At 35.3% G+C, this 26,091-nt stretch overlaps 1 protein-coding gene across 1 annotated transcript; it reads right to left on the minus strand.

The window, feature by feature from the left end:
• Positions 1-1,105: 1,105 nt before the first annotated feature.
• Positions 1,106-25,857, minus strand: LOC121428501 (protein PXR1-like). Its single transcript, XM_041625142.1, has 3 exons — positions 25,251-25,857; positions 5,779-5,893; positions 1,106-1,453 (listed from the first exon to the last, which is right to left on the minus strand). Exons 1-3 carry the CDS (start codon positions 25,289-25,291, stop codon positions 1,373-1,375), a joined length of 237 nt encoding a protein of 78 aa, XP_041481076.1. The 5' UTR covers positions 25,292-25,857; the 3' UTR covers positions 1,106-1,372.
• Between the last annotated feature and the right edge of the window lie 234 nt (positions 25,858-26,091).

The following is a 26,091-nucleotide window of genomic DNA, read 5'->3' on the forward strand; positions in this document are numbered from 1 at the left end:
TACCCAATATTATGCCTATCATCATTTTGTCTGTCAAAAAGCTATATTGTTTTGTGGTATATGTTTTTTTATGAAATTCATTTCAATAAGCTCCCTTGATAGTAAAGAAAGTTATTACTAAATCAACCAACCTATCACTGCCTCTCCTCAAGATCTTTCCACATGGCCTTCATAAATATCTGAAAGTAACACTAGAAAAATCTTTTAACCACAGAGTGATGCCAACTCTAAAACCACTTCTTCTTTTCTATTCCTCATTTTCCTCTCCCGCCCTCTCCCACTCTGTCACCCACTCCTCTACTCTCCAATTTAGCACTTGATGCAGATGTCCCTCTCATCATGCTTGTTTCATGTTTCCATGGCAACAGAATTTTTAACTTCATCCCCACATCTTCATTCTCTCTCCCACCATCTATTCATGAGTTTACATCCATTCACTTCTTGCTTCATTCTTGTTCTTCCTGACCTGATTCAAGTGTTAGTTTTTCTCAGATTTACAAAAGTGCAATGGAGAAGTATACAGATTAAATTCATGAAACAACCAGGAAAATATTTGTTTGCATTTAAAATGTTCTTATTTACAAATAACAGACTATTTTTGTGAATTACTTTTAAAGATGGATAGAACCTGATTATACATATTAAATATTTTATTACCATAACTTCATAATGTAGCATCCCAATATGAATAGTCAGTCCAAAAGGACTTCAAAACAAAGCAAAGATCTTGAATGCCGTCATACTGTGATCATATCATTAGACAGAAGAGAGAAAGTCTTAACAATTTACAAATCAATTTAATTTCATGATCAGATTTGTACTAGTCTGACATGAAAGAAAGTTTCCTCAATTCTGATATTGCATCCAAATATGTACTTTTCATTAAATTAATTTTGAAATTCCAAAAATCAGAGTCCAATTAAATGTTATTAAAAAGATACTTTGCATGATGAATATTCTAGCATCAAACATTCTATCTAAGCATAGGTTCAAGCATGATAAAATTGAAAATAATTTGGAGAACCAAAATGATATAATTTTCCCCCAAAATGATACTTAGAAATATTTCAGAAGTAAGTTAAAAAGAAACAGACTTTGCAAAGCAAACCAACTTTTCTACTACAAAATACAGCAGTTAAAGTGCATTGGTATACCGTTAGGGTATTGCAAAATGCATCACTATCAGAGAAGAGACGTACAGATAACCTCTTGCACTATCAAGTTTTCCCAGTAGTCTCCGATCTCACGCAACCACTACAAAAAAATGCAAATCTGTGTCTCTTCTCTTTTTCCACTTCCCTTCCTTTCTAGGCTGAATTCTCCTCAATTTGCAGGCCTTAAACTTTCCGCAAGCTGTCAGAGGAGTCGTCAGTCAGTGGCGCCACGCTGCCGCGTCCTGCAGGTTCCTTGTCGCGTGTGACTGTACGGCGTAAACATCAAGCGATTCGTTACGCTGAAGAGCATGACATAGAGAAAGGGGGTAGCAAAGGGTATTCAAAGGTTTTTGCTCCATGTGTGATGCAAAGTCAGCTAAGTTTCTTGTATAAATTGAGCTTCAATTTCATACTGAAATACCTCTGTTAGTTCCCATATTTAATTGACATTGTTCTATTCATATACAAAAAAAATGCTTTCATTGAAATCCCCCTTCCATCAAATATGACTGGAAAAGAATACTCAGTAGTGTTTTCCATATAAAGATATCTGTATTTGAGGTGTTAAATGATTTAATATTCCAAAAATTATTTCATTTAGAAAAATCAAATGCATTTCCTAAATTTGTAATATTTTGTGAACTAATTTCTCTTATCTGAAATTAATTCACATGTATTGTTGCCTACTGCTTGCCTTCATCAAATCCTTGTTTTTCCACTGTTTCATACCATCAGATTATTATCGATCAAAATTACATAAGTTTACTAGTATATTTCTTCTAGTCACATTTAAATTTCTCTTTAAGGACACCATCCTTTTACTGCATTTGCATTTTTTTCAGTCCCACACTACGATGCCTGCATGTAGGTAAGATTTATCTCTCCAAAGAGATGTCAACGCCCTGCAATGAGTGTGTGTGGATATGAGCGATAGGGTACCCTCCACCTCCTATAATTGCTTCTCAGCTCGCTAACTCAAGATGTTTGTTTACAGTGCCAGTTATGAGTTTGGTTACAGCTCATGCTTCATAAAAATCTTCACTCATTACAACATTGTCATGCAAATCACCAATGTTTTTTCCTAATTATAATGTTTCACCCTTTAGTTTTATAGAAATGCATTTCATAATCATTAAACAGATGTTCTTTGCATTTGCATCACTTCTCAAATTACAATATCTGTAGAAAATGCAAATCATTCAGGCAAAGCCCTACATGGTGAAATTTTGCTCTTCTAAAAATATAATATTTTGCAATTGATAGTGATGCATAATATTATCAAGATGTTTATATAAATCAGAGTCAAGTTTGTGGCAAGGAGAGGAGCTGTTATTTTTTCAAGTTCCTTCCTCAATTACCATCTTTGACCAAAATAGCTTATCAACTGGACATGAAGGGCCCTCCTTAATCCACACAAATGCAAATGATTATATACCCTTCATGACTTTACATTTAGCTTGGGGCTTGGGAGGTGATTGTACTCAAAACAAGATGTATCCGAGAGTTATTTGGCGAAGCATTAGTATTCCCCAAGTATATTGTCACCCAAGAGTCAACAGGGAGATTTGTAGATGGAGTGGCACTGTGGTTCCCACTACCCGTCCACACGGACCACATCATCATGCAAGAGTGATGCACAACCCTGTTACAAGGCATCACTCTGTGTGCTTTACTCCCCCTGCACAGGAAAGTAATATGGAGACAATTGGCCATGAGATTGGGTGAGGTGTTAAGATGTTGTTGGCCATAGCAATGGGGAAGATTCAAAGATTATTCATGGAGAAGGATATCGACCTTGGAGTTATAATCTGGTCTTCAAGATGGATTGTAGCATGACTGACAGTTTACAGAACGAGGGCAATTATATCAAAATAACACAGAAATCATACTTATTACAAACATGAATATAATGGAAATTACCATGATTATATCAATGGTGGTAGAAAATATTGATGGTGATGATAAAAGTGATATGACGATGATGATGATGATGATGATAATGATGACTGATTGCAATGGTGATTGTGTTATTCAGTGTTACTAACATCTGTAGAAAGTTCATAGATAACTTGGCTCTAATTTATGAAACATCCTCTTGGTTGCATGAACAAGCACACATATAGCTCTCACATAGCTCTCACATTAGGCGGTTTCAGACCTCCTCAAAGTTCGCCAGTTCCAGGTATTCTATGATCGGGAAATTTACCCCGATCAGAAAATACCAGGTATTTTGGTAATGTGAAAGCAAACTACGCGTAATTTCCCCGAAAGAAAATACCCGCTAAATAGTAGGTACTTGGCGAAATTACGAGAACTTTCGTGGGGATTTTTCCAAGGTCGCAGGTATTTTGGCGATGTGAAAGCAAATTACAGGAACTTTTATCCCAGCGTGTCGTTGGGCGCGGCGGCGTGGGTGGCTGCTGGGCTAGTGATTTTGAATCTCCCGCCTTGCCTGCTTATCAGACCACACTGCGCATGCTCGTAACTTCGGGAACTTATCCCGAAGGATGTGTTTCGGGGCGGTGTGAATGCAGGAATAATTAACGGGTATTTTTTAGCCTTAAAAAGTTCTCGTAATTTAACGGGGATTCTTGTGATCGAGGCGGTTTGAAACCACCTATAGATGCTGTTTATTGTTCTCTCGTATATCTTTCTTTCAAATCCCATTTTAAAAAAATAATTCCATTAATGAACAATGAACGAAGAGAAACACTTGAAACTTAACATTTCATCGTATCAACAGAAACTGACCTCTGGAAAGCTCACACATTTGAATTCCCTTCTTTGTTGTGCAAACTCATTATTTTTTCAATTTCCTGCAAGCAATTTTGACTCTGCACAGTCCCCATGTATAAGTTCATATAAAGCACATGTACGTTCATGAAGCAAAGCAGAATTGCTTGACAAACCATACAAAAAGTAGGCATACTTCTGGAGCCTATGTACTTTCCCATTTGGCGACAAAGAATCTTTGTAATTTAATCCAAATTTCATGATGCCTGGTGATGATGAGGTGATCACAATGTCTGCTTAGTTGGCTGCCATGGAGTCATGTTGGCGATATTGTGGTTTATCTTCTAGCTCATCACTCCTCTCATCAGAGATAATAATCTGATCAATCTCTTCTGTCCCTATCTACGGAAAATGCTTTCATTTTCACAGGATTAATTTTTTACGCTCGGTGGCTTCAAAACATATTTGCCGTTCTTGCATTCGCCCTGCACACTCCACAATCACAGAGTCACTTCCTTCTCCATTTGTTGCTGGTTTTAATTAACGTTTCAGGCAACAAAATTGTATTTTCTGCTCATATTCTAGCTCTACATGTACAGCCACGTAATTCATCAATGCTTTGATTCATGAGCTGTTGTGACATTCAGTGCAACTTTTCTTTGGGCGGACAAAAGAAAGGCAAAATGGAGTATGGGGCCAAATGCCGGGTAGAGACCAGGGGGTATTACGGCCATCCAAAGTGCAAAAGTGTAAGGGTTCAATCGACCCACCTGGGCGATCAACAAGACGTCTTCTTGAAAACTAAGGCTTGATATTATACAAACATCAGTATCTCTCAAGAAAGCATCAGACATGTCTGATAGACCTAAGCACTCATAGATCAAACAGCAATTAAGCAATTTATATTTCAAGCAACATCATAATTAAAATACCGATCTGTGACTTTAAAAACATGTATTAAAGAATCTTGCAATGCATGTGCATGATGCAGCATTGAAGCTCTCTTGCTTAAATGTTGCCCTCTGTAGGTCAAATTATAGAGTCTCCTTAAAAAAGTATACTGGCTATTGAACCCTGGTTCAAAAAATGCTCATAAATTTGAGTATTTTTCTAAATTCACTCTGGCCGATCTTGCTGCAAAATCTGTAAAAATTAATGTACTAATATTTCTGAATGTACACTTTGTACAGTATATCTATGTGACTCTTTTCATGTGTTGTTCGAGCCCCCCCCCCCCTCTCTCTCTCTTTCTCTTGCTTTCTGTGTATGGGGCCAATACCATAAAATGTTCCTTCCATGTTATTTTTTAATGAGCAGCATTAGATTTTTAGAACTATCATTTCTTGTGATACCCTAAATAGGCAAAAAAAAAAACCTGTTGTGTTTGAAACAACGGTTCTGAATCCATCACATCACCTCATTACTCCTAATGGTTCTGGGCTGATTTCAAATGACTCCATCTCGAGGGAAGGTTGCAATGATTTTATCAAAACATATATGGGAAATGGTACATTAGTTTTTGCGTGTGTGTGTTTTTTTTACATCCACTCAAAATGCAGTAATGTATATTTCCCCATTCTTTATAGAGGTATGTTGAAAAACAACTTATCTTCGGCTCCAAGACAGTATGAAAGAGTGATTGAATAGTCATATACATGTATGTCCTGTAGAGGGAGCTATATCACTTATTACACCACTGCTTCATTGATGAGCCTGCATACGAATGCATACTGGACAGAATCTCATCAAGCAGATACTGCTTCAATCATTGTTTTACCAAAACTTTGAATATAATTCATTCCCTTTTTTTTTAATTTTGACCTAGTAGGATGAAAAGACAAATAAGGTTTAATTCAGAAAAGAAATGGAGCTTTCATCATTTCAAACTTACCTCTAATTTAGTCTTGTACTTTTTCTTTTCCTTCTTGTTCTTCTTCTCTTTATCTTTATCTTTGTTCTTATCATCCTTCTTGTCATCTTTCTTATCCTCCTTTTTGTCATCTTTCCTGTAATCAAGGGAAAATAAAATGAAAACTTAATAATTCATGTACAAAGGAACACAAAACTCAGCATTTGTTGGCCAAATAAATAAACCCCCAAACCTGCATAATAATCATTTAACTGGAAAAACAAAAAATACATAAAAGTTACTGGAATAAATGTATGAATTAAACAAACAAAAAATAACTAGAAAACAAATAGATCTTTCTTATCTGTCATCTTAGGAGTAATAATATGCAATATATAGCACTTAATACAAATGTTTTTAGTGCTGCATCATCCTGGCTATATACTATTACCCTGACTTTAGCATGGCTATCCTGATCGGACGATAGAGCATTCAAGGAATTCCTTCCTACCGGGTACCCATTAACTATACCTAGATGGAGAGTGACAAATGTAGATAAACTGCTTGCCAAAGGACACAAGTGCTGCGGTGGGATTTGAACCCCGGACCTTGTGGTTCCAAGTTCTGAGACTAATCCATTGAGCCACAACACCTGTACATTATTTCATCAGTAGCGTACACATGATTTTTGAAAGGTTGGTTTCAAGCTGAATGAAATGTTGACATAAAAAAGGTCTCTACCACAAATCGTAGGTTGTTTCCAACCAAAAAAAAATTTGCCCCCCAAAACAGGTCTTCAACACAAATGTTACATTGGTTTGCACTCTATAAAAATTTGGCAAGCAAAAAACAAAGTCTTGAAAGAAATCTTAATAAATGAATGAAATAATAAATATCAATGGGTGAATGCAAGAATACAAATTTCCTTTTTTCAACAGTTTGAAAAGTAAAAAAGTTCAGACTTAAAAGAAAATTCAGTATTACTTTCCAATGTGAAGAGGACAATGGAATGTAACACTAACATCACATCATGCTCTTCCATCGAGACATATAGACTTTAATCCAATGCTCAAAACCATTATCAGCTGCTGTGTCAACCATACACCAATGTTAATGGTTACAGCAAATATCAAAAGAAATCTTAGTTCTCCTTCAGGAGTTGTGCTATGCATACACTTCATTCTGTTATGTTTGTAAAGATACTTCAGTTAAATGGGGTAGATAGAAAACGATGTATGGACTTTGTGTTACTTATATTGAGGACAAATTGAATGCACAATACCTTTATTCAAGGGCACTTCATCACTTTAAGCGGAAATAGTGTGAATGATTGCAACTCTCATTATCATCAACTCAAAATTTGAATGTGTCATACCATTTCGTTGAACAAGTACATGGAAAACTGAAGAAAAGATGTAGACTACAAAACAATATGAGGGGTGTGGGCATGATTTGACTGTGCTAATTGTTTACCATGACTCCTAAATATACTGATAATGCTTGTTATTTTCGAGAAAGATCAAGATACGGTAGGCATGTGTGGGTCATATATTTTCATTTGCAGTATAAAGTGTAGGCCTGGTCCAATGAATATTTCATACAAAGTCTCATTCGGCTTGCACACAAAATACTACAACTCGTATCCTCTTTGTGAATTATTGATTTCTAGAAATACACCCCAATGACCACTAAACAGTGTGAGCAGTAAATGACATATTGATTAAAGTTACATTGCAATATATTCCCAGTGGTCACTTTTATAGCAGTTTGTGATGTCATTATGTATTAATGCGATTAGAGACGGGATACCACTGCAAGTAGCATGTTAGCAATATTTCAACCATATGTTACAGCAGTTTCAGCGTTAGATTAATAGTGGTCAACCATGTAATAATAGAAACGGTAATAATAGGCCCTCATCCATAACATATGCTCATGCCAGTGACCTACAAGCCTCTGAAGCAATCACTAAAAATAGAGCAGTGTTGCTAAATAGGCCTACATACTACGTATATTAAACTAGAAATTATCTAATGATTGTGATTGTTATTGAAAAAGATGTATAGATACTAAAATATCAACACATCACAAGATTAACCACAAAATATTTACAGTTTAATATGGGTAAGTCTGTCTAATTTGACATTCTACATGTATAATTACATTAAAAAATTGGGCAATTGGAAGCAATTTTTATTAATCCTTTCTCTTCTATATCATGCATGTCGGGGGAGTTCATTTAGTTTGCCATCAAGAAGTCTTGACTCTTACACTATGTCTAATATTATGTTTCAATTATAAATATTGTTTGAAATGTAACCCCTTTCAGTAAATATGTAAAACATTAAAATATTTCCTCTCTATCTTCCGCCTTTCCCTCTTCTCTCTTTTTCTTACTTTCCCTCTATCTCTCTCTCTTCCTGAACCTCAACACCAGTTATCTCTTACAATGTATCTCTTCACTATACAATCATCTAGCCCTGTCTATTCCCCATCTTACCATTTCTACATTCCACCCTCCAATGTCCAAGTAGTACATTGTACAAGCCTCCCCTCATCTTTTATCAGGTATCTGAAGGTCAAAACCGATTTTAAGATCGCATAAATCAAGACCAGTCTTAAAACACCACCTGTTCATTTCCCTGTACTCTCATCCTCCTCTTCATACTCTCCTCTCCATCCCACTCCCCTGCATCCATTACACATTTGCATCCAAGCTCCATTTCAGCACATCTTATGTGTATCTTCCTACCCAGCTCCCCCCCTTTTCATCCCGTGCCTTTATGCATAGAGTGCATCCGACTCTAACACGTCCAATTTCACTTCATTTGGCCCCACATTAGCGCTTCTCAGCCAGTTCATCATGGTGACGTGCTTGTTGAATAGGGTAAACATTCAGAATGGATCAACTTTGAGAGATACAATGTCTTCTCACTGAAACACACTTCATTGTGAAAAACATTCAGCTTTGAGGATTCAACATACATTTTCAAAAGGAATTCATGTTTACTATTAATACAATTAATCTAGCAATATTGAAAAATGTTTTTTATCAAGCAGATCTAAAGCAGTTTTATGAGAATGGGTTGGTACATGTATGCCTTAAAATTTAATAATGATATTCCATACTTATAATTCACTTACTTTAAAATACCACCTCCATGAACATTAAACTTCAACCCACTCATCAGGTTCATTCTAATCTCTCTGATTCATTTGAAATACTCCTACCCCAAAGTCAATATGATGGGAAATACAAATTATCAAAAAAATATTTCACCATCTGCATTCAACAATTGTGTTTTCCTTTATTCCTTTATTAGCAAATACAATTTTTTTATTTGAAAGTAAATTGTTGAAATTTATAAATGTACTAACTCAGATAATACCAGTAAATACAGTTTATATATACAGTCATGTTTTTCCTGGTTTAAGAGAGCGAACTCTACACTTTTTCAGGGTGAACCTGTAGTCTCACTCCAAGTCTAATCAAAACCAAAATATTTAGAACACACCCTATTTGCTGGTACACAAAAAAGTTTTCTTTGACATTCAATGTTAATATTAGAGTCTGACCTAAAATTGTTTAAAGTCAAAGAGGTTTCATCCTTCCAGATCATCTCTATCTTGCAGGTCTATGACCCTGAAGACACCTCTATACCACCATCCCTGGGGGGCAATAGCGCACCCCTTCTTGGCATATGGACTACCTCCCATTGCAAACATCCTCTTCCCTTGGAAATTATATTACCCTTCCGAGGAGCAAAACTTAAATTAGCAGCCTCCTCCCACAGACTCCTTGTACCCTTTTGCTCTAGAACTTGATATCTCAGATAAAATGTGCATGTTAAAAGCAAAAGGACCTTGGAATATGAACATGATGCAAGATTGATGTCCTTCTGCATGTTAAGATATGAACTCTATCTATACGATGCATTCCAAGGTCAAGTCTTGGCCAGACACTGGAGATAAACCAGGATAGGAATATGCTTGATACTATTGATGAAGCATTGGCAAACAGCAGAGGATCATAGTTTATCAAGAGGAATTATCTCCTATTGGTATGTTACTTGTAGTTCAAGATTACAATTTTTCCAGTGGTCTTATTTCTATTGACAAACAGCAGAAGATCCCTTAATATCTATCAATAGGAACAATCTCCTTTTTGCATTTTAGTTCAAGATTACAATTTTTCCACTGATCTGCACTCATGACTTTCGAATGTAATATTCTAGTATTGAGCCATATATTGCACCCTTGTGACTAAGGCCCTTTGTACCAATTTACAGACTTTGCGTTTTTTCCAAAATAAAAGTATTAGGTCTATATTTTCATTTAAGAATACATGTTACATGTACATGTAGGCCTACTCATGAGCATGAAGGCAATAGAATAAAGTAATAGTGAGTGTGACTTGTTCAATCAAGACCCCTTCTCAATCATCAGTCTATTCCATCTGTATCCTTCCTCATACTCAGCCCACTTCTTGGTTTTCTATGTCAAAGAGTTGACATGTAGGAGGAATCTCAGAACTGTCATACCTTCCATCACTAGACCCATCATAATTTTCCTACCATCCCCTCATTTTCAGTTCTTTCCATCATTCTCGTATTTCTTCCTCTTACAATCCTCTAATATTGAGGGAGAGGTAATGTGTGGATGGGGTAACCTGTCTAAAGGATTTGTGTACTCCCTCTGTCATCCTTCTACTACCCCTCCATCTTCATCTCTTTCCTTCTGACCTTCCCTTCATCCAAACTTCTGAATCAAGTTCAAGGAGTCCAGTGTGGGAGGAAAGTGAGAACATAAGGTGTATTAACACCTGCCTGATAACAAAAATACACATAAATTACAAGAACTTCTAATTTGACCTCAAAATATCCAATAATCCATTTCGCAGATTCAGATATGCCTGAATAGACACCAGTGCTCCCGTACAGTTCTACATGTTACATCAAGAGTCCTTGTAATTTGCATTCATACTGCAAAAATCAATACAATCTTGAATTTTGAGAATATGTTCCAACTTTCCACAGAAAGTATTTTGCCATTGCTTTTACTCTGGCAAAATACCAAGATTTTTGTTATTTGAGTTGGTGTAAAAGAACCTACACAGAAGTAGACAGACAGTACTCTATCATTTTGTTCACTCTTGCAGCAGGGTAAAGTTCAGTTCATGAAAAAAAAGTTTTAAGACTCTTAACTTTCTTCATGAAGTGAAGTTATTATTCCACTGCTACGTCAGCTCACGTATGCAATAAAGCTAAGATGTCTCTAGAGTTCCTGCTCTTTGTCAACTACATGTAGGTCCCCAGTGAATGATTACATGTCATGCCGATTTAGCTGAATAGCAAGTCTGCAAGGTGATATCATAGCATCCTGGCATTATAGGTCTTCAGAAGAGACTTTCTCTCCACATTTTATAGCCAAACATAAAATCCAACCTCCATATCAAAGCTAAATAAACCCCAATCCTTACCTTTACATTATTCTGAACCAAAAACTCTATTACAATTTTTTTCTCTAACCCTAGGCTATGCCCTATGAGATATTAAGACCAGAGCAATTTATTTGCAGGAAAAAATGTTGTGTCACTATATAAGCAGCCCCATACATGTAGGTGGCGGAAGCGGGAGGGGGGAGGGGTGTTGAGGTTGAGAACCTTTTTTTTTTCCTTGTCAATTTTGTTTTCTGCATCCCCCTAAATTCAGGTGGACCCCCCCCCCCTAAAATTTTGGTTGATAACTTTTTTTTGCTTGTCTAATTTCTTACCTGTGTCCATTCCAAAATTTTGGGTGGACCTCCCCTAAATTTTTTGCCTTCCACCGCCAATGAGCCGCCCTCCCCCCCCCAAAAAAAAAAAAATTAAAATAATAAAAAAAAGAAATAAATAATAATGATGAAAAAAATGAATAGAAAAGAAAAATAGAAACCAAAATAATGAATGTCTCTCATCATACTACCGTTCTGAGGGATTCAAGGGGTTCAATAACCTGAAATGTCTGCTCAAGCCTACAGGGTATTGAGAAAGACAAAGGTATGTATAGCTTGAGTGATGAAAGGTATCTGTAGACAGTATGACAAGGAATGTTTTTAAAGAACCTATTCTGATAATCTTTATGGGGGTTTCCTTGCACTAGTATGTGGTATAAAATCAATAGGACATTTAAGGAACCTTCATGTGGATGTATTGTACTATCTAATAATGTTATTCATCTAAATGGATAGTTTGCCATCACTTGTGTATAAATTGGGGTGGTGACTTAACCTCCACGATCAAATGGGTGGGAGGGGGGGGAGATAAAAGAAAAAAGGAAAGGAAAAAGGATGAAATATGATAACAGTTTATATAATGTTAAAATCTTTTGCAAAATTTGCCCCATATACCATGTTTGGCCCCCTCATAACTTTGCAGTTAATTATTCATAAGTCTCATGTTGGAAGTTATGAAATGGTATGTAGCAAGAGTTGTTGGTTTATATTCAAGATAAGAATTTACATGGAATTTCCAAATGTCTTTGGCTGTCTGAATTTTAAAAGTAACAGAAACATTTTAAAAAGGTGCAATAACCATTGGAAGAGATAGAACTTAAGATTGCATAAAGATACTATAAGAAGTTCGGGGGCAAGAACTACACTACATGTTTGTTCAAGAACAAAATACATTGAAAGAAAAATTTACATTTGCTTTTTTAAATGATTGCAATAAACATACAGAATAACACACCTGCTTGTGTGAAAATAAACTGCAAATATCAGAAATATAGGGCCTAATGCGTATTCAGCCAGGAAATACATGTAGCTCCCTGCTTCAACACATTTACAAAATAGATTGAAACATAAAAAATGTAAAATCACTCTGATTTTTTTGTGTGTGCGGTTTGCCTGCACTTTCTGAGTACACCACCTTAACGATTCACCTTTATTGCTGCAGGGTCATGCATGTGTGGGATTAAACAGGAGTGTCAATAGTTTGCCAACATTTGACACGCATTCCTACAACTTGTTGGTGTTGTCCTGCAGTCACATTTGCCCGCTTGATTAAACATTACAGCTCTATAAACATGATGTGGAAAAACAAATAGAAACAAAATTCAAAGACTGTGTGAAGCATAGCGACTAATAAAGTTCAAAGGTGGGTTGAAATGAACTTTTTGTACATTGTGAGTTTTTCATTTTTTCATTGCTTTTCTTGATTGTCCAAGGCACCTCATGTCTCACATGTACTCAATTGGTTCAACCCTCATCCTCAAGTTACATCCTGTCTAATTAATTATAAATCATAATCAGAACAGCTTAAACTGCATAAACCTCAGCATGGGGAAGAATCTCGGGGTCATTTTGTAGAAATAGAAAATCCTCTTCCTCTGCATTTCCTTGGTTTCTTGATATTGCAATTGAATACCTGATTAGGCTTTAATTGATCTGAAATTTGGTCACATGCAAGTTCAATATTGTGAATGATATACCCCAAATTCATGTAACCTGAAAACAAGGATTGAACAGAATCCATTTTGGCGTATCTGAACATACCCAAGCCATAAGTTTCAGAATATCTGAACAGGCCATTATTACCTGAGGAGTTGAGTTGACAGTGAATGAGTGACAGCTACTCTACAAATACCTGAGGGTGTATTCTCTGACACAGACAAACCTGGAGGCTTCAATCACCTACGATCAATCCATTCTAACTCGGTCTCATCTAAGAAAAAAAGACCTTCTATGAAAGCCAATGACCAAATGCTTGCCAAAGATTTTTTTTTTTACATGACTCTCACATAAAATCATTAATGTAGACAATTTGGTATTGAAATCAGAATGTTGTGAGCACTCTCAATGAAAAATTCTTGGAAATTATTTTCCAAACTCAAGTGATTTGGAGATGTTGAATTGGGCACCAACCAAAAGATAGGATAGAAGAGAAGTTGCGTGTATATGTAGGCCTACTACAATATCAATATGTACATGTTGCCAAACATCGAGCATAGTGGCTTTGAAGCAGGGTCGTAAAATCAAATATCAGCCATGGCATAATTTTTATTCAGCAAGATAATGATCCATATTGTGTTGCTCTCAACCCAGGTGAAGTAAATGGGTACAGCTACCTGACAGGAATGAATTCCTTAAAATGCTTGTGCACTGTAAGGCCTGCCAAGCTCAAGCCAGGGTAATACAATCCAAGTCCTTTGGAAGTGCATAGAGACATTCAAAATGTGACATGAGCTATACAAGAACTGTTACATGTAAAATGTTATAGACATACCGGTATTCTTATTTTTGTTACAATCTCAAAGAGTGTGAAATGTTCAACAGAATTCTCTTGCAGATTAGATTCAGCTAATTTCTAGAATGCTCACATTTATCATTGCTTTACAAAATCTAAGATAACAGACAGATCCAGTCAACAATAAAATAAGCTTAATGCAGAATGTATCTATTCTTATATTGAAGGTCACCCAAGGGGGGCAGGCTAATCAAACAATGAGGATTTCCGCTCTGAAAAGTAGAGAATAGAAGAGTAACAATAGTCATGAGGGGGTGAAAAGAGGTCCCAAAATATATACAAAGATGGATGAGAGATGTAAACGCAATCAATATGTAGACGAGGTATGGTTTGGTGCAAACAGGTGCCAAAGTTTTGTAATGCTAAAGAGGGTATTAACTTTTAAGGTACTGGTACCTGTACCTCCATGAGTAGAAATGCAGGTATACAATTAGTTTTCCACAGATTACATGTATAAAGTACTGTGCATAAGTTGCAGTCTGGAGGCCTATGTAAATCTCTATAGGCCTATGCATGAATAGAGGGGTATACATTGTATGACCATTTGAACAAAATTTATCTTAGATTATTTTTAATCGACAAAACTCTAATGATTTCTTTAATATGTATCCACACAAAAATGTACAGGCAATTCATGCAAGCAGAAAAAGTTGCATTATTTTTTTTCTCATAATGGAGTTTAAATAATTATCCTTATTAGAGTTTGAATGGAGTTTAATGCTCTCCACAACATAAATGTTAATGTTTCCAAATCCACTATACACTATAATGCACTCTGAAAAATGAAATATAGGGCCTCCATAAATCGCCAGGCTCCCCAAAATATGGCAAATTGGCAATCTCTATGGTGAATGACAAGGATAATTGTCAAGACATTCAACTCGAAGTCATCCATCAATTTAAGATGTCTCCTAAAAACGAGATGATAAATTATCTCTGAGATGAAGTAGTTTGAATGGACACAAGATCCAATTACAGCTCAAATATAAACTATGCTGAATTGATTCTGGCACAATGCACCTTGCACACAATGTGGCAAAACAAATAATTTACAGAGTAGTACTGTAGGAACCATTATCATTATAAAATATATTATAATGTTCAACATTGGTGAATGCTCTATATAAAAACAAAATGCTTGGAGCAGAGGGGAAAAGAATTTGAAGAAAACAGTGATATTCACCTAAAAAAACCAAAAAACATATAATCATTTGTTATTATTTGTTTGAGAATACCTATTTATAATGCATGTTCATATAGTTCTGAATTTCCTTGCTATAATCTTCTTTCATTAGAGAGTCAAAATTGATGAAATTTCCGCCTTCATGTAACACCATGGCTGCAAATTCAAATAAAACCAAAACTACGATATACAAAGAGGCCTACTGTACATAGAGAATAAGAAAAAAGAAATCATAAAAATAATGTAGGGCCTACAGTGTGACCAATATCATTATTTTCAAAAAGAAAATATTTCAATATACAGAAGTTTAGAGTTGTGAAATTTAGAAATGGGGGGGGGGTGCAATACACTTAAAGCTCATTATCATTATAGAACGCCATGGATTTTCAAATCTGTCTGCTAACTTTGAGGATTTATAATGACTCAATGTGAATAACATAGATTGTAGTACGTTAATCATGATCTATCTTGCACTCTACCAGGGTATATAACATTGCCATCTGCTAACACAGATCTGCTTTCTCCTCTGTATCTCGTGGATTCCAGAAAACCTGAAGGAAAATATCACAAGCAAGGGATCCTACTTCACTGATTTCATACCTTTCACCAACTTAAAGCCTGGGATGCAAATTCATATTAATCTAATCATACGATACTCATTTAGAAGGCAGCTTCAATGCCGGCACTGAACATGTTAATCCCTATAAAAACCACTTATTGCATCTCAATTTTATTAACCCCTACAATGCCTGGAGGAATGGTATGTGTGTGATTTCAACTCTCTTCTGCTCTGGGCAATGAAAATACAGCAAATTGACAAGTACAGAGTCAGCACTAGTCTCATCTCCAAACCCCTTTCTACAGAATATTGAGCAATCATTATCAAACCACTAACATGTACAAATCTTCCTTTCAGCCTACTACACATATCAATTTGCCATAAATGCATACTCTATAAATTGAATGCTCACATACATGTATGTTCTAACAGAAGTAGTAGACCAAACAATAAGTATGCCATTTGATTACATTGCATTGTTCTGATTACGTAATGACGCACTTAAATGATTGAAAATTTTATGGATGATCTGTATTAGTGCATAACTGCTGTATATGTAAAAGGGAAAATTGCTTCATTTACATTGAATTCATGCTTTATTAGGAGGACTTAACAACAAATTTGGACATTCAGAAACTGCCAATGAGGAAATAGGCCTACATTTACATCTACATTTAGGGCTAGACAGGTCAATCGGTCCATGATGAATCCATTTTTTTTCATAGAACAGGTTCAAATATTTTTTTAGAAATAGCAATCAAATTCTGTGACCACTGAAGTTCAAGCACTTCAGATTCTGGAAGATGAGAAGACTACACTTTACCAGACCAAACATTTGTCATCAACGAAAGCAGTGACTAACACCCTGGGTATATCAGCCTCATTTTAATTGCGCCATCATTCGAGCATACACGTGTTAGAAAAAGTGAAATTTGGCATGAATGTTTGGCTCATGAGGAATACTGGTATCCATAATGTAGTCATACCATGCTAATGATAATTGATGAAAAATTATAATTTTTTAAATGGAGAGAAAATAGCACAGTAATACAGTGTACATGTGCAGTCTGTTCCTCTGTCTACAAGGCAATTGCATTCTGACCTTTATAGTATACTTTTGTTTTCTAAACAAAAAAGGGATCTGCATTTAGATATGATACAGTCATTGCAAAAACATATTGATTTCATCTATTAATACTTTATTCATTTGTTCTGTTGTTATCAATCATTTCTGGTAATACATTTCAGTTAAAAGAAAAGAAATTGTTCAATCCATTTTTTACAAAATTTGAAATACATGTAGTAAATACTGAATGCCAGAAATTTGCTAAATATTGGTAAATTAATAACACTTTTACCAGTATATTTTAAAGGAACAAAAAAGCAACTCATTTATCATATATGTACATGTACCTTTCCTTTAAAGAACTCCCTCAAAAGATGTAGGCCTACAGATAACTGTACAATTAATAAAATAAAAGAGGTCAAAATTTAATGAAATCTTTGTATTCTTCCATACAGATTTTTATGAGAGGTATTAAATCAACTTTACGGGTCAATAAACAGATACTAGTAATCGAATCACAAACACATACAAATAATATTTGGTTTGTTCTATTTCACAGGATCAACAAGTGTTGCTACTTTCTCACCAGCATAATTCATGAAGGTCAGACAAATACCTGATATTCAAACTAGATCCGAAACATATCTTTGATCAATTATAATTCTATAGAATATCAAATCTAATAAAAAAAAATAATAAATAAATAAATAACATGGAGAGTACACAAAGACTGTGTAGGCCTTACATTTATTTTTTTTCATTCCAATGAACTACAAGTGTACACTCCCTGATATAATTCAGGATTTTTCGGATAAGCTCCTTTCATAAATGTATTAGAAATCAGCATCTCCTATTCAATCTCAAAACTTAAAAGTCAACTGCTTCTCAAATTCTGAATCTGTTGCTCAATAGGCATATTCCTGAATGCAATACCCACCCAACCTGTGCATTTATTACAAAATAAGGAAAAAAGCCATCCCCTGAAGCCATGAAAGTTATCACAAAAATTCATCTTAATTCCAACTCCTATTCCTCGAACCAAATTGATACATGCTAGGCATGCAAAAGGGAAGATAGTGAATTCATATTCCAATGGATGACTCTCTTGTGAGAGCAGCAAGGGAAACATGAGGCAGCCATATTATGCTTCCATATTTACCACCCACAGGACTCAAAATCATCTCAATTTGGAGGTTCCTAAATTGGGGTCAAAAAGAAAAATTCCATTGGGTTCAAACACAAGTGGTTATAAAGGGCACGTTCCTACTTCTCACACGCAGCGTCTAGAGAACATAATGTTATGTTGTCTGTTGTGCTCTATTCTGACAGAATGTGGGGGGGCGTCGTGGTCTACATAGTGGTTAAGACTCTTGTCTTTCAATCTGAAGAATGTGGGTTCTATTCCAAGCCATGGTGTGTTTTCCTACAGCAAGAGTTTTACCCACAATGTGCTGCACTCAACCCAGGTGAGGTGAATGGGTACCGGCAGGAAGTACATGTAATTCCTCAAAAAGCTGTGTGCACTTGGATCGGTAGACAAGCTTAGCCAGGGTAATAATAGGAACACCTTGAGCACCTAGCAAGGTGGATATATGCACTATACAAATCCTATATTATTATTATTATAATAGTAGCTCTTATCATTAAAGTACATGTAGAAATCATTTTGCTACATTTGGTATTTGTTCAGCAGAACCAAATTGGAATGCTTTTAGCAAAGTTATTTTTTTAAATAAGCTGTAGCCTGTAGAAAGGACCTAAAACTTTCCTTCCACATTTCAGACTTTAGGAAGGTTTGTTTGCAAAGCTGCATGTACAGTGACATCACAGTCCGAGGCAGGAATTTTTGAATAGTTAAAGAAATCTTGAAATGTTTATCTTCAGGTCCTTACAGGGGTTCATCCGGACAAGTTCACGGTTCACCTACACAAAAAGTTAAGAAATTATGTTGAAGGTTTGAGGAAAATCCATCAAATATTAAAAAGTTATTAGAATTTTAATTTTTTTGATTTGTGATGCCATATGCAAGTAGCTTCCCCATAGATCGTTTAGTAAAAAAAAATCAATGAAATGTTCTAAAAAAATTGAAAATGGGCTTGGTTGGGCCATTTGATCCCCCTGAGATGGTGAAAATTAAAAGTGACATGAAACAAATCCCCATTCGCTGCAATTTTAAAGCTTCCCCAATATTTAAGATTTTGCCGATAGGTTGGGAAAAGTACCCACTGCGACTAACAAAAAAATTATAATTTTCCTGTCAAGACTGCAGGAGTGAGAACATGCTTCCATCCTTTCCCTTTTCACTCCACAGGAGCTTACAACCTTAAGGCTAAGTTCACATGTGTTTTTAAGATGAATGGATAACACCCATCTACTGTGCTGTGGTGACCTTAAATGACCTGCCATTTCAGATGAAATCCTCCAAGTCAAGTTATGCAGAAGTCCAAGGTCCTGAAATACTTTGAGGATAAGAAAGAAAATGACTGTTTTACAAAGGGAGTGGGAGACTTTCCTTGTAGAAAGTGGCTGAATTGAAGCAGAGGCACAAAGAAATATTAATCAAAACATGTTATAGTGTGGAAGAATCAATACATATAGGCCTATGTTGACTGATTGATTTACAAAATGTAAATATAGGCCTATATTCTAAGGCCTACATGTTACATGTGACATAATAGGAAAAGGTGTGTACATGTATGTAATGTAGGCCTCCAGTATTAATTCAAACAAACATAATGGCAAAATAGTAATCAAAATCAGATGTTAGTCTAAAGTTTTTATTTGTTTCACAAAACAGACGAATGTATGCATATCAAGGACGATTGAAAGATCCATTAATTTCATAAGGAAGTTTTTGATTGAATCATAATTATACTGTAGTTGGAATCATGCATAAATTTCAGAGGAAAATTAACATGAAGGATAATTCAAGATACTTGATATTTCATCTATTGTATGACATCATCGGCTCCCTTCTTTGTATACATGTATTTATACATGTGTTGTGCACTGTTTTTGAGAAGAAAAAATATGCATACATTAGAGAAGTGTATGCAAAAGTTAAAATGCCATAACTTTCAGATTTGTACAGTATTAGAAAAGTTCAGAAGTTCCCTCATTTTCACTCAAATCACCTTACTTTGGTGGTAGTTTGATATAATGTAGAATCCCCAGAGTATACAAACAAGGTAGAGTAAAGAAAAACATACATTTATTACAGGTACATGTATTAGCAATTTATGACCAGCAATTATATCTAAAACAAACTTGTAGTTAAGATAAGAAAAACTACAAACAGGAAATTAAAAACAGCCTAATAATAAAGCCCAATTCAAAGTACACTCCCTGGAGTTTCTTCAAGTTGACCAGTCAATTTAATCCACTGGGGCAATTATTCTTCATTAAGAGTGGAATTGGGAACTTTCCATACTAGTATTTTGAACTTTACAAGGAAAAGCAAGCATCATTTAGGCCTAGTCTGCTGGGCAAACCTTTCACTCGAGTAAAGGGTCTGAATTGCAGCCTACTCATGCCTAGTGTACTGAAGGTATGTGCTAGTCTTTGTATGTAGGCACACTTGTTGATCAAAGTTCCAATCAGGGTCTGTGCCTGCAGACTAATTTAGGCCTACTTAAGGACTAGTCTACAGTGATGGACACAAATAGTGTACTGTACATGTAAATGTAGGCTGGGCATTGAATACATTAAAGGTCTAGTCCACCTCAGAAAAATGTTGATTTGAATCAATAGAGAAAAATCAGATATGCACAATGCTGAAAATTTCATCAAAATCGGATGTAAAATAAGAAAGTTATGACATTTCAAAGTTTCGCTTATTTTCAACAAAATAGTTATATGAACGAGCCAGTTACATTCAAATGAGAGAGTCAATGATGCCACTCACTCACTATTTCTTTTGTTTTTTATTGTTTGAATTATAAAATTTTTCAATTTCTACGAATTTGACGATTAGGACCTTGTTGCCTGAAGCACAAAATGTTAAGATAATGGATTTCCACGTGTTCAGGGAGGAAGAAACTTTATTTAACATGACAATGACAAGAAAATCAAAATATTTCATATTTCATATAATAAAATACAAAAGAAATAGTGAGTGAGTGATGTCATCAACTCTCTCATTTGGATGTAACTGCCTCGTTCATATAACTATTTTGTTGAAAATAAGCGAAAATTTAAAATGCTATAACTTTCTTATTTTACATCCGATTTTGATGAAATTTTCAGTGTTATGCTTTTTGAATTTTTCTCTTTTTATTCAAATCAAGTTTTTGCTGGGGTGGAATTGTCCTTTAAAAATTCAGAAAAGAAAATGGAAAAATTTAGGCCCTATCCCAACAGCCAATACAAGGCCAATCAAAATTGTACCCTATTTGCCAGTAATTGGACAAAACCTGAACAAAACATGAATGTTTCCAAGAATGCAATGTTAGAAATTCTGAAACACAATTTCAACCAAATTTTCATGAAAAGGGCATTCATTATTAGTTTGCCTGAAATAATTACAAAATAGAAAATCTGATTCAATACAGGTGTTCAAACTATTGGATGCAAAGGGAGGTTTCTGAAACCATAGCATTGACATTCAGAAGTCATCATCTCTGAATAACTCAAGCAACACTCACTTAAACGCTGACTTATACTATGGACTCATGAATATTTTTCCTGTGTAAATGAAACTTTGAATTAATTTGTTTGTTTAAACCATTTACCTTACATACATGTATGTAATTTGCTTGCAGATGTTTCATCTTATCTTGTTTGACAAAATATTTATTTTCTCCCTAACAGTCAAGTTCTTCCTAACAAAAAGTGGATTTAAATAAATAGGAAAAAAATTGAACAAGCTTAAAAAAATTTCATCAAACTCAGATAGAATAAGAGAGTTGTGACATTTTGAAGTTTTGCTTGTTTTTAATCAAACAGTTGCACATCATATGCAAATGATATAGTTGATGTCACATACTCAACATAAATACAGGGGCCATGGAACGGATTTGAAAATGGGGGGGGGGCTAACCATGCAAAAAATCATCATCAGATGGTAATTTTTATATTTTTGTACATGGTTTTGGAAAAAAGTGCAGCCCCCCCCCCCCCATTTCCAAGGCCCATGCAATATTACCAGATTTGGAAATAAGTAAATAATCATCTTAATTCAATTCAATCTTTACTTCACATCTCAAATAGGACAGGATACAGCGCACTCTGGAAAAATATCAGCATTAAAAACATACAATAGAAGGTTGTAACAGTGTTGATTCCTCCTTGTATCACATTATCATGAGGAAAATTTGATATTTCACTTTTTATACAGTACATAAAAATTTAGTGACATTATCATTGGTTACTTCATTTGCATACTGTATACTCTCTGTCCAGGATGTGCATTTCTGTTCTGTGACATAAAGCAAATCTTTAAATCTGCCACAAATGTACCTTCCTTTATTTATAAGTTTTAAGTCAGAGTTTGATAATATTATCAGTATTGTGTTTGATATTTCTCTTATCATTCAAATAGACTTTTTGTTTGGGTGGATTTGCTCTTGAAGATTTAATTAAAAATAGTGAGAATTTAAGTTGCACGATCATCCAAGCATTTACTCTGCATATCTTTATCAAAATTGTCAGGTCAATTCAAAGTTTCCTGTTAATGTCGTGAAAGGTACAAGAAACTCACCAAAATGCCATGTCATGTACCTTCACTCCCAAACTTCTAATCATCCCTCTCCACCCCAGGGCTCTACAGGATTTGGTCAAACTTGTTTCGAAGTTCAGCAACATCTGTGACAGCTTCCCTGCCCCATTACTTCCTAATTTACTCACAACAACTTCCAGATGAGGGAGTAAGTCCATGAAGATTTGTAGAATCTTAACAAGACTAGGCCAATGAACTTCCACACCAGGCTGACAGCAACTACAGTACTGGCCTTGACTTTCAAACTTCTACTTCATGATTTACAAACCAAATTGTATACCTAACCTAAGCTGATCTATTCTTCATTTTGGAAAGTTATATAAAATGGATCTGCATTATAGATATAATTTCCATAATCACATAATTAATTTTTGCAGTTGGGTTTGAACAGATTCCAACTTTGGGGTATTCTATGAACAATTGCTTCAAAGCAGACAAAATCAATCAAGAGACAAGAACTTCAGTAATTGTTTTACTCTGTTTCAGTTAGAAAGAATATATTCCTGCACCAGATACATGTACATACACAGATACATTTGTACATTCATCCACTTCAATGGATATGACTTCCAAAAAAAAAAGGTAAGTACTGTATTACAAGATAGCAGAGAGAAAACAAAACACTATCCACTAATCTACTGAATATACGGAGCAAAGAACATAATAATCGAAGCTGACAATTCCTAACTTCTTAACCTTATCATAAGAATAAGAGGAATTTATACAGGCAAAATATTGCGTTGTTTCATAGGAAAATCTGAACTAATTATTAGGGAACCTTTAAGATCCCAGGCCATCTTTCTTACACAAATTTTCATTTCCCCCAAATTTTATTTGATTTACCCTAAGGCAAGTTTCATATTCAAGCAATATCTCCTCTATCCTGATGAATATCCTTGTAAAAGATTGTACAAAATCAATCTGAATCCAAGGAATTCAATTTCAATTGATCTGGTTTGAAGCAGAGTAAATTTTGCAATCGTATTCACATGGAACATTGTGTGTACAAGGTACAGCTGATGTTCTTCTGAGTAAATTTTCATTAAATTATGTAAGAAATTATTTCTCCTCCTTCTCCCTTTCACATGATGAAAGTAATATAGCATCAGCAAACACATATATGCAACTGAATGAATTAAATAATACTTCATATACAACAAAGATTAGATTTAATCATACTTCATAGTCCAAAGGTTTTTTATTGGCATGATCAATGGATCTCATTTCAATATTTTCCCATATTTTAGGCAAATATTTGTAATAATGATCATTAGCCCAAATTATATTTTATTGGTGTAACTTAACAACAAAATACATGTTTGAGTAGGTACAAAAATAATGAAAACCTTCAACAGGCGAATTGTAAATTATACTGCTTTCAAACATATGTCTAAACCATACACGTGTCCAAGTCCATGCCACTGGCTTTAAATCGAACATGCCATGACGGCTTTTCCTCCTCCTTATTACAGAGATGACTCATCTTATAGACCAATGCTCTTCATTACCAAGTACATTTTGTGCTCCATTTTTTCCCCCTTCTATCATCCTCTTCCTACTTCATGCAAGGATTGGCTCAACCTTGTACAATCAATGGGGAAACTTGAGATCCAATCTTACATTTATTGAATAATACAGGAGGTAGCCTACACATAAAGAGAGAGCCGTTCATACATTACATAAACTATGAAAGCTTGTTGGATCAAATAAAAACATATTGCAACAAACAAAACAGCTGGAAACCAAAGAAGCAGTTGCTCCTAAATTGATGGTTTCCATTGGAACACTATTAAAACATGAAGAAAAATACAGCTTGAAATTCAAATGCATTTAAACTCTCTCTCACAAAAAAAAACTCTTAAAAAATGAATAATAAACCAGGTTTTCTTCATTATGCGTCAAAATTTGTCATTTTCTTCCCCACTCTAACTCTTTATCTTCAGAACAGTGCTTGGGCAGTATTATTACTGTTGAAAAATATATGCTACCACCCCAGGTATATAGACAGGCCACCTAATGTCATGCTCAGTTGTCGTTATTTTTTTCACAACAATTTTGTTTTCAATGTAGGCCTACCATTCATCATATATAGGCATCACCATGCAGTAGTTTAATCAACAAATTTATCTTAGTTTAAATTAAGTGAGAATTCAACAGAGGTATTTTGTTTGTAAGAGGGGGGTCTCATAAATTGCACATTAGCCAGAGGTCATGAAGCTACATGTAACTAATAATTAGCTTGAATTTCATAACTGATAATCTTCCATTTATTATTTACATGAGAAACAAATGAAAAACAAAATTGTTTTATGGCATGTCTTATTACTCAATATAATCTGATTAATCAACATTACCAGACAAGTCAAAGATCATTTAAAAAACAGTTCCACTGTGCCACCACCTGTTCACTCACAAAATACCAGTAATATTAATAAGAGCACAGATTATCAAGATCATTCATTTATATCAAGATTATCATCATAAATAGATTAATAGTAAATGCTTCTCGAATGTATGAATCTATCAATTTTATTTTTTTTAATTACAATCCAATCAGGGTAGATTTTGTGAGAGAGAAAAAGGGAGAGTCTCGACCTTATACTCAATCCTCTCGGGGTGATTATTATCATCATCCTCCTGACCCCACTACACTCTCTAGCCTTCAAGTTCTGCAAACACACATAAAAATATAATTGAAGAAATTACCTTCTATCCAAGCTCCAACGTCTCTCAAAAGAAAGCGGCATTTTCTCTAAAAATAAATTTCACGACCCAATCTGCAAGTGTCCTTTGTTGAATGCAATCCAGCAGCGTTTTAGCCTCTACAATACATTGAAATCACCCAGTCAGTAAGCACAAACCGGGCACAATGCACTGATCGCAGACCCTGAACAGCCCCTGCAGCTGCGGGTCGCGCCGAAGCTAGGATACCACCATTCGGACCAACACCCCGCTGAAAATTTCAAGGGAAGATGCCCAGTCGAATAGGATTTAGGTCCAAGAAAAGAAGATACAAGACCTACAAACCAAATCACGGCTAAAATATGAAATATTTCCGTAGATCGGTAACAAGTGACTCCATCATTTACTCCGGAATAGCAACGGAAAAGCACGTGGAATAAAACAAGGTGGTTTACGATAGATAAACAATCAACAACCGCCCCAAATTATCCTCTAGGCCAGCGAAGTCAATACGGCGCATCCATTGTTCAGGGGGTGGGTGTCATTCACCTCTCTAGCTCTTGCTGGCTCCGCTTGGAGCGTTTCTTTGCACCAAAATCAATTCGAATGTTCGTGTATATAACGCAGATGACGCTATATCAAATCTAATTCATGGTTTTGTCTTTTTGTTGTCGTGTGTGTGTGTGTGGGTGGGGGATGAAACCCATAGGCGGAGGAAGCGGGGACAGATCTCCCAAAAAAATTTAGGTGGGGGGACAGTCCCCCAAAATTTTTTAGTTGATAACCTTTTTTTTTTTTTTTTGCTTGTCAATTTTGTTTTCTGCGTCCCTCCCTAAATACTGGTGAACTCTCCTTAAAATGTGTC

Source organism: Lytechinus variegatus, chromosome 1 (genome assembly GCF_018143015.1).
Source record: "Lytechinus variegatus isolate NC3 chromosome 1, Lvar_3.0, whole genome shotgun sequence".
Classification (NCBI taxonomy): Eukaryota; Metazoa; Echinodermata; class Echinoidea; order Temnopleuroida; family Toxopneustidae; genus Lytechinus; species Lytechinus variegatus.

What these genes read in the sequence shown, in the direction of transcription:
- LOC121428501 (XM_041625142.1), bottom strand. Translation starts at nt 25,291, where the DNA reads ATGCCGCTTTCTTTTGAGAGACGTTGGAGCTTGGATAGAAG. An exon ending in CGTTGGAGCTTGGATAGAAG is followed by an intron (nt 5,894 to 25,250) that starts GTAATTTCTTCA and finishes CCTTGATTACAG; the next exon opens with GAAAGATGACAAAAAGGAGG. An exon ending in AGTACAAGACTAAATTAGAG is followed by an intron (nt 1,454 to 5,778) that starts GTAAGTTTGAAA and finishes CATGCTCTTCAG; the next exon opens with CGTAACGAATCGCTTGATGT.